The sequence below is a fragment of the Momordica charantia genome, assembly GCF_013281855.1.
Source record: "Momordica charantia cultivar OHB3-1 chromosome 3 unlocalized genomic scaffold, Mcharantia_2.0 BLBB01000003.1, whole genome shotgun sequence".
NCBI lineage: Eukaryota > Viridiplantae > Streptophyta > Magnoliopsida > Cucurbitales > Cucurbitaceae > Momordica > Momordica charantia.
The window spans coordinates 14619343-14637963 of record NW_028275161.1 but is presented as its reverse complement, the minus strand read 5'-3'; the positions used below and the strand labels follow the sequence as shown (position 1 = coordinate 14637963).

The window sequence follows — 18621 nt, the reverse complement described above, 5'->3', positions numbered from 1 at the left end:
ATTATAATGTATTTTTTAGTAATTTTATAATTCTAAATTCACCTTCAAAATCAAATATTATTTAAAATTACTTTTAACTATATGAAAATCAGTTTTATAAAATTCATTCCATTTAAATCTCTTTTTAAAAAATCAATCATTCCCAAAATATATTTGAGGCATCTTTTCCATTTTCTCTATTCTATCTCTTTTATGAAACAAGATTATGATTATCTTTGATATCCATTTTTGTATTTGTTTGTTAGGAATTGAGTCAAACAGAAGATCCGTGTCGTACGAGGAAAAAGATTTTCGACAGTATTGCAACTTTCCACGGCGATTAGGATATTCTTTCTTATAAAAATTAGGATACTACTTTCATAAATGTTAAAGTTTTATTTGTATAGAATCCAAAAGAGAATTGAGTAGTTGTGGACATTGTTTGAACAAGAATTTGTATCTCGTGGTTTAGTGAATGTGATTTCAATTGTGTAATATCCTTAATTAAATAGTCATTGTTGGAGGTACTTCGAAGCAAGAAAGTAATTATAGGTGATATCTTGAGTGAGATCTCCAAAAAAGTGAAAGAAATCTACACTGTAACCTTCTTGTTGGTGTTTGGTGGAGCCAAACCACAATTGAAGGATTGAAGAATTGGATGAAGGATGAATGAAGAAATGCATGGGAGCTGCATAGGCACGCTGGCTGAGGGGACAACGTTGAGATGATACATCAGAGTATCTCATTGCCGTTGAAGCGAGAGGAATGCGCTGTAGGGGTCGGAGCGTAGAGATGCCAAGGACAGCTTCTCAACGATGCCGCGAGGGGCGTGCGTGCGTTGAGTTTGCATTTGTAGCGGTTAGATGCTATGGACTGTGTGTCAACGCTGCGACACATATTACTATAAAATCCTCGTTTTGTCTAGGGTTTTGGGCAGTCATGGGGTTTAATTCTTTAGCCGATTATTTTAGAGGGTTTTGTGGCATATTTGAGGCGATGGCCCGGGGCGTTGGCAGTACACAAAGAGGGCAGATCGAGATCAATATTTGGGGTAATTGTATCTTGATTCTTTGTGAGTTACCTAAGTATAGTCTTAAATACCTAGAAGTTAAATGACTTTTGTTGAGACTTCTAGAGGGTGAATAATATGAGGTAAGAAATTATTGAGTGCTTGTATCCAATTCTGATTTTAGTGTAACCCGCATCTGAGCGAAAGATTGGATGTAGCCCATGATCTATTAAGGTGAACTAGTATAAATTCTTGTGTCGTTTATTGCTTTCCCTATAATTTTCTCTGTGTTGTGTGATTGGCTTAGATTAATTAACTGGATTTATCTGTGGAACGGGAAATTGTCTGGAGCTCGAGCTCATAATTTCCCAACACTTCTTAAACATAGTATAACTTGCTTTTTGTAAAAGATTGAACGTAGTCCCAATATTGAGACGAACTAGTATGAAACATTCGGTATTAAGCTTTTATTATCTCTATCTCTTATTTCTTTTATTATTGTTACTTACTTATCTGTTTTTAACCTATAGGATGAGAAAATAAAATAGATGTGTTTATAGACTTATGAGAGGATCGATTGACGCATATATTGTTTTTCACAACATTTATTGTTGTCAATTATTTTAAAATAATTGAAAGAGATTAAATCTCCCTTTCAAAATGATTTTTTAAGAGATGAAATATATCTTTTTTCACAAGCTAAAATGAAAAATAAGCATACTTCTAATGTCTTATGAAATTTGCAACAAAAAATAATATTTTTTTTCTATATCTAAAATTTGAAAAAAAGAAAAAAACACTCTTAGATGTTTCTAAAAGTTGAAAAATAAGAGATAAATAACCTTATCTAATTCAAGATTTCTCAAAAGTCAATTACAATAGAACAAAACAACGAACGAGAATTTGGGACCCATTGTGAGCCCTTTTTTTTTCCTTAAATTCTTCTTTTAAACAATTCTATTTTACTAAAAAATTATTTATTTTCTTAAATCTAGCTTTTAAAACTTGTTTTAAATCTTTAAAAAAAATCTGAAAATTAAATAAAGTTGCTCTCAACAATTGCTTTTTTTAGGAAAAAAATTTCTTTGTCAAAGTTTTCTTTTCCATTTCTCAATTAAATATACCACCGTACGGCTAGACGATCAATGTTTGACAATTATGCATAAAATAAAAGCTTTGACCAATTAGATGATTAATAGTTGGATTTACTTAACCGACACGAAATGACACAAAATACTAGGCCAAATAAATAAAATAAAGATGACTGAGCAAAAAAAAATCGATATAACAAGGGAGGTCGGGAATATACATTTTCATTGGTTTTTTTGGCTACCCGCCATAATATGTTTTTTAGATAGCCTATTCTTTTATGTCACTGTCATGTCATTCTTAAATCTTCACTTATTAATTCAATCAACATATATATCAACTAACAATGTTAAAAATAGAGAACTAAACCTGAACATATAGCTTAATTGGATATGCATATACATACTGATCCAAAGATCGTGGGATAGATTCTTTAACATGTGTTTGTTATCCTAAAAAAATGTGAAGATTAGAAATTCATTAGAATTATCAAAAATAAAAAATTCATGCATATATATATATATATCTTAAGAATGAACAAACCACCACTCAACCCAAAAACTTAAGCTGATAGATTTGGTAAATTTAATTCATTTATATGGATTCTAATAATATATATATATATATATATATATATATATATATTTATTTATTTATTTATTATTGTTGTTTGATGATGGAATTGCACGTTACAAGTCAATGAAGCGCCAAACCATATTGGAGAGTTGTTGTCACCTACTATTCCCCAAATCTAATTCTAATCAATTCTCCAAAAGCAATATCTTATTATATGTTTTTTTTTTTTATTTTTTTGTGAGAAAGACCCCATTTTGGCTGCAAAATTACATTTCCTAATGCTTAATCCTACCTAGCTAGCATGGGATGATAGGATGACCCACAATCTCATAATATAAGTACATTGTTTTTATCAAGTCAACTTGTACCATCTTTTTTTCCCTACCGTACCCTTTCATAAGCTCTTAGAGTTATTTGCTATATTTTTTCTTATAAAAGAACATTAAATAGACGACTTTGAAGCTTTGATTGGATATGAGGTTAATTATTTCGAAGTATTTCCTTCATTTCCCACCGTTTAATATTGTATGTTTAAGACTTGGACAAGTGATCGAATGTCGACCACATGTAAACTATGAATTTTTATTGTCAACCATAGCTATATCATCTTTGTTAATTCAGTAGAGGTTAGGACCTTATTGAACGCCAATATAAGCATAACTAAGTAATAAAGGTATTATCGAACGAAGTTCAAATCCCCACACCTCCACAGAACCCACATGCCTCAAATTTACCATTTTGATCGGGAGCGTTTCGAGATGCACTGACAGAATTTTAAGAACTCTAAATTTACAACGCGGAGGATGTGGTGCCTCAATACGAATCATGGGAAAAGTCTTCTTCCCCAAGTATGGGATAAGTACGGTTCAAAAGCCAATGCTTAAGGCTATATATTATTTTAAATTAAAACGACAATATAATGTCATAGCCACACAAAATCAATAAAGGCTTAGCCCCACATTCAACATGATGAGGCCAATAATTTGAAATATATAAAATTGCAACATCAATATGACTTTTAAGTTTGACATTATTATTTGAATGACGTAGGACTTAATTTCCATATTGACCAACTTTTATAAATGTCAATCCATGCTGAATGTAGCGAAATACAGTGTTAAAAGTTCTTACAAGAAAAGAATTACATGCACAATATCTCTAAAGATGAGACGTTGCCAAAAAAAACAATATATACAAGTGTGAAAAAAACCCCTAAACTTTTATCCATTTAAGTTTTCCACAAACCGTCGTCACGGAAACGAAGAAGAAAGAATGCGGTACCTTTCTTAGTTTCTCGTAATTCAAAATTACATATAAAATGCAAAGAAATTTATAGTACTACGAAACTTTTATTACTGACGTGTCTGATATATATTTAATATATGTATGATATCTACTTATATAACATTCATATACAACTGATATGTCACTAATATAACTATGACTTATATTATTATATGATTTACTATTTATTGACTTAGTATTGATGTATGTCTAATATTTACTTGATATACTTATGATATACCATTAATGTACCGGTGATATACAACTGATTTTTACTTCTTATCTGCTTATATAATTTTGATATGATTTACCATTAAATTGATTTACCGTCGATGTAGCACGAATATATGTGTGATATATGCTTAATATACTTCTGATTTACCACTTATATAACTCTTATATAACTATGATATCTACTGATATAACTTCAATTATATAACTTGTCACGACCATATCATCTCATTGAACTTTCAAGGACAATCGTCATAATTAACCCTGGCCGACATCTCACCTTTTGTTAGTACAATAAATGCGGAGATGAGATCGAACTTCTCACCTTAGGAAAGGAGTAAAGTGTCTTAATCGCTCAACTATGCTCTTGTTGTCACATCTCACATTTGTCAGTCATGCATTAATTAAAAAACGTCACGAACGGTCAAAAATCCGAAAATTTTCATTTTTTCCCTCCAAAAATGTGTTTTTTGTTTTTTTAATAATCTTCAACAGTATTTACTGTTCATCGGCGTCACAAAAACCCAAAAATTCCAGTAGTGTAAAGATAAACATAATTTAAAAGTCTTTACACATAATTGAAACTTCTAAATTTATAAACTAAATAAATATATATTTAATGAACCATATAATTAAATCAACCTAGCTATAAATTAAGCTAATACTTCTTTTGAAGGTTCAATAATGGCAATTTAGTTGACCTAGTTTAATGTCTTCTTTTCAGGTTAAAGATGACCCACCGATGTAGAGAGTTGACATTCTGCAAATTTTAATTTTAGTCGACTTTCCTCTCCATCAACACAATTGAAAATTTTTGTAGAGAGATGGAGATGACAAGGATTTGGAGTAATCTATAAATTTTTGTGCAACTTAAACCCCTTTTTTCCTAGTTTTGTTAATTAACTCTTTTGTTCTTGTACAAGTATTTTCTTAATTTTCTGTTTTCTATAGGGAAAAGAAACGAAACATAGCAAACAAATATGTATGTGAGATTCAAACATTAAGCATTTAACTTATAATTAAGGTACTTACACCTTAATTATTGAGCTACATTTAGATTAGGGAGTCATCCTCTCATTTTTATTTATTATAAAAAGTATCATTTTTAATGACAAAGTGAAAATAATTTTAACAGAAATAACTAGTGGAAGACAAAGCATTGGGATCGCATATTGGATTTCAAAACCCAAATTTCCAATCTGCTCAACGTTTGAGTTATGTTGTCCATAGAATTTATCTTAATTAGTTGTTCTATAGCTTCTTTATATCAAAAGAAATTAAAGAAATAAATAAGATAAAATTAAGAACTGTATTATTGTGAAACCCTTTTAGGTTTCTTGTTACCAAGTACTTTTCAATGATAAAAGTCCAAATAAGTATGAAAATTAGAAAAGAAATTAAGAATCTACTTCAATTTGTTTATAGATTTAAAATTTTAAAATATCATCCATTATATATGAACGGTAAAATTCTAAAAAAAAAAAAGAAATTTAGGATAGTTTTATCACCTACCGTACCCTTTCATGGGCTCGTAGAGTTATTTGCTAGATTTTTTCTTACAAAATAACATTAAATAGACCATTGGAAGGTTTGATTGGATACGAGTTGAATTATTGTGAAGAATTTCCTACATTTCCCACCTTATAATATTATTGGTTTAAGACTTTGACAAGTGAATGTCGACCACATGTTAATATCTACCATAATTATATCAATTTTGTTAATTAAGTAGAGGTTAGAGTTCTATTCCGCATTAATATATAAACATAGCATCTTAAGAATCAAGGTTCAAATCCGCACACCTCAACATTTATCAAACCTCAAATTTACCATTTCAATCTTAAAGAATTCTAAATTTACCATGTGGAGGATGTGGTGCCTTGAGTATGGGATAACTACGGTTCAAAAGCCAATGGTTAAGGATATATATTATTTTAAATTAGAACGACAATATAATGTCACCTATAGCCACCAAAAATTAATAAAATGGGTTTTGGAAATTAATTATAATGTGTAGGGACAAAATGATCAAAGTTTGATAAAGAATAATATTAAAAAACAAAGGCTTAGCCCCACATTCTATATGACTTGTAAGTTTCAACATTATTATTTGAACGACGTTGGATTTAATTTCAATATTGACCAAATTGTATATGTGAATTCATGCTACATGTGGAATAATACGAATGTAACAGAATAAAGTGTTAAAAGTCCTCACAGAAAGAACTACATGCACAATATCTACAAAAATGTGGCGGGGCCAAAAATACAATATATTTGAGTGTACAAACACGGTAGAAACAATAACCCTAAAGTTTACCCGTTTAATTCTTCCACCGACAGATATGAGGCGAAAAAGAAAGAATGTGGTACCTTTCTTAGTTTCTCGTAATTCGTAGATATGAAATATAATGAACACTGATTTTGTCCATATAAATAATATAAATAATTTAATAATGTTTGTTGAGCCCATATCATTTTTAATGATCAGAGTGTTATCATTAAAAGTTATATGTCTCGAGATTTCGAATTTAATAATCATATTGATTGTTAGAAAATTATTTCTAAAAATCATATTCTTTACTATTTAAAACATATTGTTTGTTTTTTTTTTCTTTCAAAAGTTATCGAATATTACAAGAAAAAAGAGGGATATCATAGTTAGAGATCAAAAGACACACCAGAAAAATAAAGAGGCAAACCAATAAAGCCTCGGAAAAAATAATCAAGAATGAAAAGACAAACTAAAGCAAACCAAACAGCTAGCATGAGAATCGTAGCTCACATCCCCGAGAACAAAAAAATATGTTTGAGCTCAAATTTGTCAAGCTCGGAAGAAGGATAGGTCGGAGTGATCGGAACGTTCTCCTATGAGTTGCCAAACGACTTCCCAGAGCACTTGAGAAACCTGCAAAACAAGGTTAGCACTCTGACGAGTAAGTTAGTTTCAATCCGATCTAACTCGCCGAGTATATCTTGGTTTGCGTACTTTGCATTTAAGACAAGAGTTTCTATTTATAGAAACTAGGCCTGATAAGAACTCTGACACACCCTAAAAACGCGGCGTGTTGTCGGGTTTTAGGAAACACCGTTACGGATAAGGCTATAGGTCGGCTCGGCTTACTTAGGTCATGTCTTTGATTCCGATCTTAGTGAACTTGTGAAAATTAATATATTTTATGCGGTTTCCAATCCGTGCACCTTTACGATTATGACATGTGGCAGGTGAAGATGAGCATCCAACATTAGCCCCCACTTTGGCGAGGCGAAGGTCGGCTCAACGAAGGACTCCGAGGCAACTAAGGATGAGCGAAACTCACGTGTTAATGCGTGACGTCACAAATGTCGTCAGCCCTAAGTTCTGTCTCGAGAACCAAAACGTCGTCACGGGGATCACCATCATGGACAAATATTGTCTGTTGATTCTCTCCTGATCGGACCGTCCTTGTGCCTCCGGGCTGCTTTATAAAAAGTGAAGTTCTTTCCATTTCACTTTTCACTTTTCACCTTGGAGTTTTTGAGTACCTCGGCCGTCGCCTAAGTCAGGTATTTCCTCCCTCCTCTGTTAGGTAGTTTTTTAGGCGTCTTCATTAGTTCTAACCATGAGTAGCTCGTGGAGTGACTCATCGTTTGGGTCGACTAGCTCATCAAGTTCAGATAGTGTTCTAAGGGGCCCGAACTTAGCTTCCACCTCGGGAAATCAAAGTGTAGATCCTAGCTTGGTAAACCCTAACGTAGCTTCCACCTCGGGAAATCCAAATGTAGATCCTAGTTCGGTAAACCCTAATGTAGCTTCCACCTCGGGAAACCCCACTTCTGGCCCGGTAGTTGAGCTTCCTCCCTCGACCTGCTCGGTAGGTAGACTGGCCGAGCTTCACAAAACGTACCTCATCCTTGATTTTGTAGAGCTCAGGGTACCCAACGTCGGCTAATACCTCGAAGACCCCCCTCTGCGCTTCGTTAGTTTCTATCCCCAAATGTTTAGTAAGGGAGTTAGGCTTCCATTTCATCCATTCATTCAAAGGTTCTTTAGCACGGTCAACCTCTCCCAACGGATGGTCTACCGTGCTTGAGGCTTACGTATTGTGGTGGATCATCCGGGACGAGGACGAGGGCGAGGATAGACTAACGATAGATCAGCTTCTAGCTACCCACAAAGTCAAAACTTCCAACGAGGGGAAGGGTAGATATTACCTCTTTGCTCGTAGGAATATAGGTAAGCTCATTAGGAATCCTTCTTCTAATAAGAACTGGAAGGAGTGTTGGTTCCTCTTTTCTGGCGATTGACTTGTGAAAAACGAGGGGGGCGAGTCGATCTGCCACATCCCAGTAGAGTTCGGAGATATAGGTGAGTGTCCTAGGCAAAACTAGGTTCTTTCAGATTCCTCGCGCTTCTTCTTCTGACAATATGTTATGGTACAGCCCTGTCATCTCCTGTTCCGAGGATCAACGACAAATCATGGGAGATCATCAAACGCGCTCAAGGTCAGAACCTAAGGTACGCTCTGTGCGATGAGGCTCTTGTTTCAAACTCCCACCTCTTCTCCTGCAGTCTCAGCCTTCACGACCAGCCAGACGAGTTCAAGAAGTTTCCCAAACCTCGACAATACGGGTCAGAAAAGCACAAAACTTCAGAAGGTAACCTATGCTTGGCACGTTGGTTCATATCCTAAACAATCTCACTAACTCTGATCTCCCTCATAGGAATGGCCTCTAAATTCCTAGCCTTTGGAAGCGGCAAACGACAACACGCCTCGGCCTCGGTTGCTCAACCGACGGCTCCCCAAGCTCGTCAACGCACGAGCAGTGCCGACGTCGTGGCCCCTGGTCTTGCTAACCTGGCTAGGCTTTAGGCCCTGCAAGCTCAGCTTGTGCAGACCATTGTGAGAGGCGAGGAGTCGGAAGCTCCTCTAACGAGGAAGAGACGGGCGAAGGATGCACTCTGTTCTGAGGAGGTCACCTCCAAGTCTCTGCCTGCCCCTATCGAGGTCGACTTAGAGGATGGGTCCCCACTAGGTCGGCAGTCTTGCGACAGGTTCAGATTCCCATTCAAGCTCGCGTTCTCACTTCCAAGCATCCACGATGTAGCGACGAAGGTGAGGTCCTCTAACTCCCGCTGGGTGGACTGAGCTGTCCAGACACCTGGGAACCCAAGAGATGCACTGAGGAGGACTATGACTCTTACTGCAGAGGTAGCCTCGTATAAACTCTCTTCTTTTCTCTCTGTTTCTTCTTTCCTTCTTCTCTTTCTTACATTGGTTTTGTGCAGCTACATTACCATGCTTGCCTATCTGCCTCCATGGTGAGCTCCGAGCTCGAGGGGCATGACATCAGGGAGGAGGAGTCCTGGGCTTCATATGAACAACGGATCACCGAGCTCGAAGCAGAGGTAGAGCGAGCTCGGGCTAATAAGGAGGTCGAGGTCGACAGGTCTCGAGCCCTGATCGCTCAGGCTCGCGCCGATCTGCAGAATGCCAGGGTTTGAGCTAAGATGACGAAGAAGGGCTGGAGGGAGGCTCCAACAGAATATGGCGAGCTGGGCCTACTTGGAGAAGAAAGTGAAGGAGTTCCATGAATTTGACGGACTTGGGTGGGATTTTGTGGACAAGGGCTTCTACTATGCCATCGGGAAGCTCAAGACCACTTGCTCGGAGGAGGACATTGCCGTCGCCGAAAAGGAGTATGAGGCTATCTGGGTCGACCGTCCTGCTAACGCTGGTAAGGGAGTCGAGACAGCGAATGCTGACGCTGGGCCAGCAAACCTAATGGAGACGACGCTCCCGAAAAATAGCTCTTTCCTTTCTTCCTTACGTTGTTTTCCTCTCTTCATCATCATCATTTTTTTAACTTGATCAATGTACTGAGCCGAGGCATACATACCTCAGCTCTAACTGCAATTTGTTATTCAATGAAATAAGACTTTGTCCAGACCTGAGTTGTTCTTTTCGATGTCTGTACACTTAGAATTTCAATTAAATTTTAATTTTAGTTTCATTATTTGAGTTTGTCAAGTCTGGGTAATCTCTTCCCTGCCCAACGACTTACGAGTCGAGGTAACTCAGCTCGGCGGTGTGCTCAAATTATAAATGATGGTCAGGTTTTTACGAGCTGACCAATGCTTCCAAGATTTGAAAAAAAAAGCAACAATCTTTCTCCTTATGGTCTGGCATAGGTCATACCACGTAGTCTTCCTTGGCGCCCATTTGACATAGCTCGGTAGTAGTAGACGACACTAATGAATATAGTCAAATTTTGTACAAGTTATTGGAGATCGGCATTCATTAATAAATAGGAATTTTACATGTTGGATTACACAATTTTCTCTTTTGCCCTACTGATGATAGACTCGTAAGTAGTCGACGTTCCACGGATGGGGGAGTTGTCTCCCACTGAGGTCAGACAGTAGATAGGCTCCGAGATGAACTACTTTCATGACTCTGTACGGGCCTTCCCAATTCGGTTCCAGGGCTCCGACATGCTACATTACCTTATTGAGGACGAGGTCTCCAGCCTTGAACATTCGAACTCTTACCCTGGCATTGTAGTACCGAGTCATATGGTTCTGGTATTTTGCTAGCCTGAGCTGGGAGTGAGACCTTTTCTCCTTCAGCAGGTCAAGATTCAGGAGAAGAGCTTCACTGTTGGTCTGCTCGTCAAAATTTTCAACTCAGAGCGTTGGCATGTCGCTTTCTACGGGAATGACAGCTTCCGACCCGAAAGCTAGGTCGTACGGCGCGACGTAGTTCGGTACTACCACAGTACTTCTAGAAGCTCTTCTGCCCACCGACCCTTTTGAGACTCAAGCTTTGTCTTCAAGGTGCTTTTGATAATTTTGTTAACAACTTCAACTTGCCCGTTTGACTTCGGATGAACTGGCGACGAGCTGAACTGTTGACAGAACTAATTAAACCAGGCACTATTGAATTGCTTGTCGTTGTCGGTAATGAGAGCGTGCAGTATGCCGAACCGACATACTATGCTTCTTCCACACAAAACCAACGACCTTCTTCTTGGTAATGGATGCCAGTGGTTCGGACTCTACCCACTTGGTGAAATAGTCTACCACCACCACGACATATTTCAGCTGTCCCTTCGCCTTTGGTAGTGGATCGATCAGATCTAGCCCCCATTGAGCGAAAGACCAAGGACTCGAGATCGGCGTCAGCATCTCCGAGGGTTGTCATAGGATGTTTGCGAAGCGTTGGCACTTGTCACACGCCTTTGCGAACTCGTTGGTGTCATGGTCAATCGTCGGCTAATAGTAGCCTTGTCGGACGATCTTTGCAACCATAGATCGAGCTCCATCATGGTCCCGCAAACTCTTTCGTGAACCTCGCGCGGCTCCTCTGGGTCGAGGCACCGCAACAACAGTAGAGAGTATCCCCTCTTATAGAGCTTGCCCTCTTGTATTATGTAGTGAGCCGCTTGACGTTGGAGCTTCCTGGCCTGGCCCTGATCTGCCGGAGTTAAGCCACTGGTCAGAAAATTTTTGATCGGATCCATCCATATGGGCTAAGCTGACTGGATTTCCATTACTTACGATTGGTCGATGGATGACTCACCGAGTACTTCTACTGGCACCGTTCTTGGTAGGTCGGTTTCGTAGGTTGAGGCTAAGACACCAGTGTGTCAATGTTAGAGTTTTTTGACCTCGACAGTTGTTGAATCACATAATCTTTGAACTGGGCAAGGAGCTCCCGAGTTCTGTTCAGATACCTTTCCATACGAGCATCCTTCGTTTGGTACTCCTTGGTCACCTGATTGACAATTAGTTGTGAATCGCTGAGGAACAAAAGACGTTTCACGCCCATCCCCTTTGCAACCCTTAGCTCGGCTATCAACGCCTCATACTCGACTTCATTATTCAAAGCTCTAAAGTTAAATCGAAGTGCATACTCAAACCGAAGATCATCGGGGTCGAGGAGCAACATGCCTGCCCCATAGCCCTTCTCGTTGGATGAGCCATCTAAGTAAAGCGTCCATTGATCGTGGACGTCGACCCTTAGTCTGGCCGGAGTCAACTTGACAACAAAGTTTGCGGCTACCTGACCTTTCAATGCTGTCCTAGGCTCAAAGGCGATGTCATACTCACTAAGCTCCAAGGCCCACTTCATTAGCCGACCTGACGTTTCGGACTTATAGAAAATCTTCCTTAGAGGAAAGTTTGTCAAAACGACTATTTTATGAGCTTGGAAGTACGGTCGCAGACGACGCGCCGACGTCACCAATGTTAGGGCCAGCTTCTCAACATAGGGATAGCGAGCCTTGGCCTCGGTCATCGACTTGCTGTGTAGTAAAAAAGGTTTTGCCATCCTTCCGCTTCCCTTATGAGGACTGAGCTGACCACATTTTCTGACACGACCAAGTATAAGTAAAGAACGTCGCCAGGCAGCGGCTTGGACAACAGCGGGACCGTGCCGAGGTACTGCTTTAGCTACTGAAGTGCCGTTTCACAATCGTCGGTCCATTCAAACCGACCCTTTTTCCTTAATGTTTGGAAGAAAGGAAGACACTTGTTGGTGGAGCGAGATACAAAGTGATTCAGAGCCGCTAAGCGACCATTCAACCTCTGAAGTTGCTTGACATTCTTCGGGGCTTCCATTTCGAGGACTGTCCTTATCTTGTCCGGATTGGTTTCAATTCCCCATTCGTGGACCATGAATTCGAGAAATTTTCCTGACGAAACCTCAAAAGCACACTTGCTCGATTAAGCTTCATCTGATACTTTCGGAGTACGCCGAAGGCCTCTACTAGGTCGGCTAGATGTGAACTCGTTTGCTTGCTTTTTACCAACATGTCATCCACATATACCTCTATTTTGCGTCTGATCTGCTTGGCGAACATCATATTTACCATTCGCTGGTAGGTCGCGCCGGCGTTCTTTAGACCAAAGGACATGACGTTATATCAATATAGCCCTTGGTCGGTGACAAATGAAGTGTGCTCTTGGTCGAGTGCATGCATCCGGATCTGGTTGTATCTGGAGTAGGCGTCCATGAAAGAGAGTAGCTCGTGCCCTGCGGTCACGTTGACGAGCTGATCTATTCGAGGGAGGAGAAAACTATCTTTCGGACACGCCTTATTGAGGCTCGTAAAATCAATACAGACGCGCCACTTGCCTTTAGACTTTTTAACTAAAACAACATTGGAAAGCCACGCGGGGTAATGAACTTCTCTTATGAAATTAGCTCGTAATAGCTGTTCCACCTTCTTACAAATTATATTACTTCGCTCGGCATCGATAGGCCGACGCGTTTGCCTTACAAGTCTATAATTAGGATCTACATTAAGCCTATACACCATTATGTTTGGGTCGATACCCGGCATGTCTTCATGGGACCATGCAAACACGTCGGAGTTCACTTTCAAAAACCCGACGAGCTTTTCCCTCACCTTAGCCCCAGCCTGCTGCCGATGCTGACCTGCTTATCCAGCCCCAGCAAGGGGACAAGTTCTAGCTCCTTTGCTGGTGTGCCGCGATTGAGCTCTGTCTCGTTGTCATCTGGTGGTCGGTTGTTTCAAATTCTATGATGGATGCGCAAGTGGCGGTCCCCTTCATAGCAGCTGCGTAACATTCCTGTAAGGTTCTTTACTCACCTCGGATTATTGCTATTCCTGTTGGGGTTGGATATTTCAGAACCTAATGGTAAGTAGAAGGAACCGCTTTAAGGTCGTGAAGTACCGGCTGACCAAGAATGGCATTGTACGCTGAGGTGCGATCTATCACGACAAACTCAACAACCTTGGTTACTTGGTGCTCCCCCTCGCCAATGGTCACAGGGAGCGAGATACATCCTTCCGCGCTAACTGTCTCCCTGCAAAGCCAACCAAGGGCGATGGGTTGTGCTTCAAGTGCCTTCTCTCCCATCCCAAAGCTGAGTAGGTCGAGAAGGACAATATATCGGCCGACGCTCCTCCACCAATAAGAACTCTTCTGACCTTCACATGATCTATCAGACGGGTGATCAGCAAGGCAGCGTTGTGAGGCATGTGTACCCCTTCACTGTCCTTCTCGTCAAACAGGATCGACATCACGGGCTCCTTGAGGTATAGCGTATAGACTTCATGTGCTGCTTCACGAGCTAAGGCTTTTCTGCCTTCTCTCTAGTAGGTCTCACTAAATCCTGCCAGTTGTCGTTCCGTGACCCCATTCTCTTGTCATGCGACGAAGTCGCCCTCATCCGCCCCATTGCTCAATGCTCCCTGCTACTTCGCATGGCTTTACCCGTCCCCGGTGTTTCTGCCCCGATTGCCCCCCACTCGGACCCCATGAATGGTAGCGATCCTCTCTTCGTTTGGGCGACTGTGACCTTTCTCGCTTCTCTTCCCAAGCCGATTCTTCCGGCAATGCTCGCTCTATGTTGCCAACATATTTCTTCAAATAACCCCTCCGAATCAAATCCTCGACTTGCTCCTTTAAATGGAAGCAACGGGAGGTATCATGGCCAGGATCCTTGTGGAATCGGCAGTAGAGTCGCTTGTCTCGCTTTCCCGATGGTCGGCGGAGCTTTTCCAAGGCTGCGAACAGCGCCTCCAGGTCGGTGTCTTAGACTGCCGCGTAGATCTCAGCGATTGAGGCATTCAGCGGAGTAAACATGTCGAACTTTGGCCCGCGACGATCTGAAATGACCCTTTCCTCATGCCGACCTTTATTCTTGTCGTCATCAACTCGCCAAGATGAATTTCGATCATCACCGCGCCGCTTCTTGGAGGGTGGAGACTTGTGGTCCCAGTCTCTACCGCGGCTACTTCGTCTGCTCCGTCGGCATTCCACAGCTCTAGGCCGTCAATATACTGGCGAGCTCGAGCAAACATTTCGTTTAGATAGGCCGGCTGGTAGCTTCCGAACTCGATTGTCAAGTTTCTGTCGTTCAACCCCGTTGTGAAGTACATCATGGCAATATCGTCAGTACAACTCACCACCTTGACATGCTCGTCCATGAACCGAGCGATGTACACCGTAAAGGACTCATTGTCCCGTTGCTTCACTGTTCCGAGGTGAGAGAGCGGCAACTTCAAAAACTGCCTGGTTGAGAACTGATTGATGAATAACCTTCTCAGCTGTTGATAGCTGTCGATTGACCTCAACTTCAACTGTCGGTACCATAGTCTAGTCGAGCCTTCCAGCGTTATCTGGAATGCTCCACATTTCATAGCGTCACTTACTGCCAAAAAATCCATTTTTCCTTCGAATACCTCTACATACGAGATCGGATCCCCAGACCCATCATACGAGCTCATGACGGAAGCTTTGAACCTCGGCGGGATTGGGGCATCCAGGATCGCTTGGGAGAAAGGAGGCTCCTACTACTCAACCGCGTGGTGCAGATTCAAGGGTTTGCACTGTCGCTTGAGGTCTTCTATCTCCTTCTGAAACTGACCTCGAGAAGGTCCACCTAGGATCGGAACGATTGATTGCCCTGGGAGGACCTCTGTCGATCATTTACTTCCAGGTTTGTTTCTCTTGGTAAGTCGGCCTGGTACTCCCTATCCTCAAGTACCATCCACCGACGTCTCGATGATCCTTCGCCTCGACCCTGGCGGGCGCTGTAGCTGTTGAGCGATGCCTGATGAGTCTGAGGCAGCAGAACTCTTGAGCGTTGGTTTTCCCTTTGGTTGTCTTGATGAGGGTGGCCTCGCGCCTGTCTCGCCGGGGTACCACACAACCCCGGGCGTTGAAGCCTCCACGAGGGCATTCCAGCTCGGGTCTCCCTGGCGTGCTGGAATTGATACTATATTCTTTTGGTAGGGTGCATCAGCCTTTTTCCCCTGGCTAGACCCCTAGAGGCGGAAGAGTCTGACACCTCACTTCCCCTCTCAACTCTAACGGTGTCTTGACCTATGTCAGCTCGACAATTACATTAGTTACAACGACGGAATCCACACCTACGTCGGTATTCGCCCCGGAACACGCACTTGTGTTCCTCCAAGTGCGAAGACGAGGAATACACGACGGCAGACCGTTCCGCTGAAGTTGGAGTGGTGGAAACTGGTCTGAGGCAAGCTTGAAGTCTCGAGCCACTATGGGATTAGTCGTGATAGGCTGACCTCCATTCTCCTTGACGACACCTGCCGGGGGCTGATGCTCGGCAATCGGAGTTCCTACCACTTGAGAGTACGTGCGACGAGGATGAGCGTTGAGGGTGGTGGCATCCCCCATTGGAGACAAATCGGTGAGAGCTGAGAACGTGATTGCTGGGAGCAGGTTTGGGCCATTAGCTTAAACTGCCGAAATGAGACTAACTTCAAGAAATGTCGTTCCCCACAGACGGCGTCAAATGTTTGAGCTCAGATTTGCTGAGCTCGGAAGAAGGATAGGTCGGAGTGATCGAAAGGATCTCCTCTAAGCTGCCAAACGACCTCCAAGAGCACTTGAGGAACCTGGAAAACAATGTTAGCACTCCGACGAGCAAGTTAGTTTCAATTCGATCTAATTCGTCAAGTATATCTTGGTTTGCGTACCTTGCATTTACGATAGGAGTTTCTATTTATAGAAACCGGGCCCGACAAGAACTCTGACACACCCTAAAAACGCAGCGTGTTGTCGGGTTTTAGGAAAACTGTTATGGATAAGGCTATAGGTAGGCTCGGCTTACTTAGGTCATGCCTTTGATTCCAGCCTTAGTGAACTTGGGCAAATTATTATATTTTAAGCGGTTTCCAATTCGTGCCTTTACGATTATGACACGTGGTAGGTGAAAGATCAGTATCCAACAAAATAAATTAAATAAAAACTCTTTCATGAAGTAAATTTTAAGGGAAATTAGAAGTAACACTACTATCTCGCCAAGTAATCGCACAAAAATATATGCATAACTCCAAACAATATGTAACATAATTGAGGTTTATGTTATCTCAAAATATAAGCTATATTGACACAGTTCAAGTGATCCTCCATACTCGTCGTGTTGGCGAACGATCTGATCTAGTAATACAAAAGAATATTGCACAGCTCTGCAAAATTCATCACACAGTACTCCAGACCTTAAAAAACCAGTAGAAAACTAATCAGGTCAAAATTATTGGTTTCATATATGTGCCGAATTCTTATTAACTTCATGCATGATCGAAATTCTATGAAGATGCTCAAACTAGTTCAATTATTCATAAACATAATTTAAAAAAGTTTTGAAACGTAATTGAAACTTTAAATTTCAAAAACTAAATAAATATATTTAATGAACTATATAATTCAACTAACCTAGCTATAAATTAAGCTAATACTTTTTTGAAGGTTCAATAATGGCAATTTAGTTGACCTAGTTTAATTTCTTTTTATGACCCACCGATGGAGAGAGTTGACATTTTGCAAATTTAAATTTTGGTCGACTTTTCTCTCCATCAGTACAATTGGAATTTTTTTTATAGAGATGGAGATGACAAGGGTTTGGAGTCATCTAGAAATTTTTGTGTAACTTAAACCCTTTTTTTCCCTAGTTTTGTTAATTAACCTTTTTGTTCTTGTATAATTATTCTTAATTTTCTGTTTTCTAGAGAAAAGAAACAAAATATATCAAACAAAATGTGTGTGAGATTCAAACATTAAGCATTTAACTTATAATTAAGGCTACTTGCACCTTAATTATTGAGCCCTATGTTTGAGTCATGTTGTCCATAGAATTTATCTTAATTAGTTGTTCTATAGCTTCTTTATCTCAAGAGAAATTAAAGAAATAAATAAGATAAAATTAAGAACTGCATTGTAAAACCCTTTTAGGTTTCTTTTGTTACCTGAAAGCACTTTCAATGACAAAGTTCAAATAATTTTTATAGATTTATAAATTTAGATTCTCATCCATTATATACAAACGGTACGTAGCATTCTAAAAAAACAAAGAAATTTAGGATTATTTGATAACGTTTATGATTAATGATTTCTTATTTCTTGTTTTTAATTTTTAAGAAACATAAGTATTTGGTTACTGTTCATAGTATTTTGTTTCTTCACTTTTAATTTTCAAATTTGTATAAAAATTTTGGAAACAATAAAATCAAGTTTCTTTTTCTTGTTCTCGTCTGCAGTTTTTTCCAAAATATAGATAAAAGTATTGTTTTATTTAAACTTATAAAATGTATAATAATGTTTTTAAAAAATAAATATAACGTAAAAATGGAATATTTAATTAAAAATTATAGAAGTGTACTATTTTAATTTAAAATTTTAGAAAATGGTAAATAAAAATTGTTTTCAAACATATTTCAATTTATTTTTTCAGTAAATAAGACAAAGAAAAATTAAGAAATGGTTACCCACCATAGATATCTTTTATTTATTAAAAAAACAAAATATGAGAAACAAAAATAATAAACATAAACGTTATCGAACAGCCTTGTGAGTTATGTTTCAATATTCATAGGGTTCCATCTCAAAACCAATTAGCTTAAGGTCTTTTTTTTTCTTTTCAATGTGAGATCCTTAACATGTCCCCTCAAGATCGTGGCTTTTTGACTCA

General features: G+C 39.7%; 2 protein-coding genes across 2 annotated transcripts; both read right to left on the bottom strand.

Moving 5' to 3' along the window:
- Nucleotides 1-11781: 11781 nt before the first annotated feature.
- On the bottom strand, nucleotides 11782-12447 carry LOC148212446 (uncharacterized). Its single transcript, XM_088122231.1, has one exon. It carries the CDS (start codon nucleotides 12445-12447, stop codon nucleotides 11782-11784), a length of 666 nt encoding a protein of 221 aa, XP_087978357.1.
- Nucleotides 12448-14345: 1898 nt separating this feature from the next.
- On the bottom strand, nucleotides 14346-15409 carry LOC111020475 (uncharacterized). The gene is made up of 2 exons (XM_022297159.2): nucleotides 14773-15409; nucleotides 14346-14686 (listed from the first exon to the last, which is right to left on the bottom strand). Exons 1-2 carry the CDS (start codon nucleotides 15407-15409, stop codon nucleotides 14346-14348), a joined length of 978 nt encoding a protein of 325 aa, XP_022152851.1.
- Nucleotides 15410-18621: the final 3212 nt, after the last annotated feature.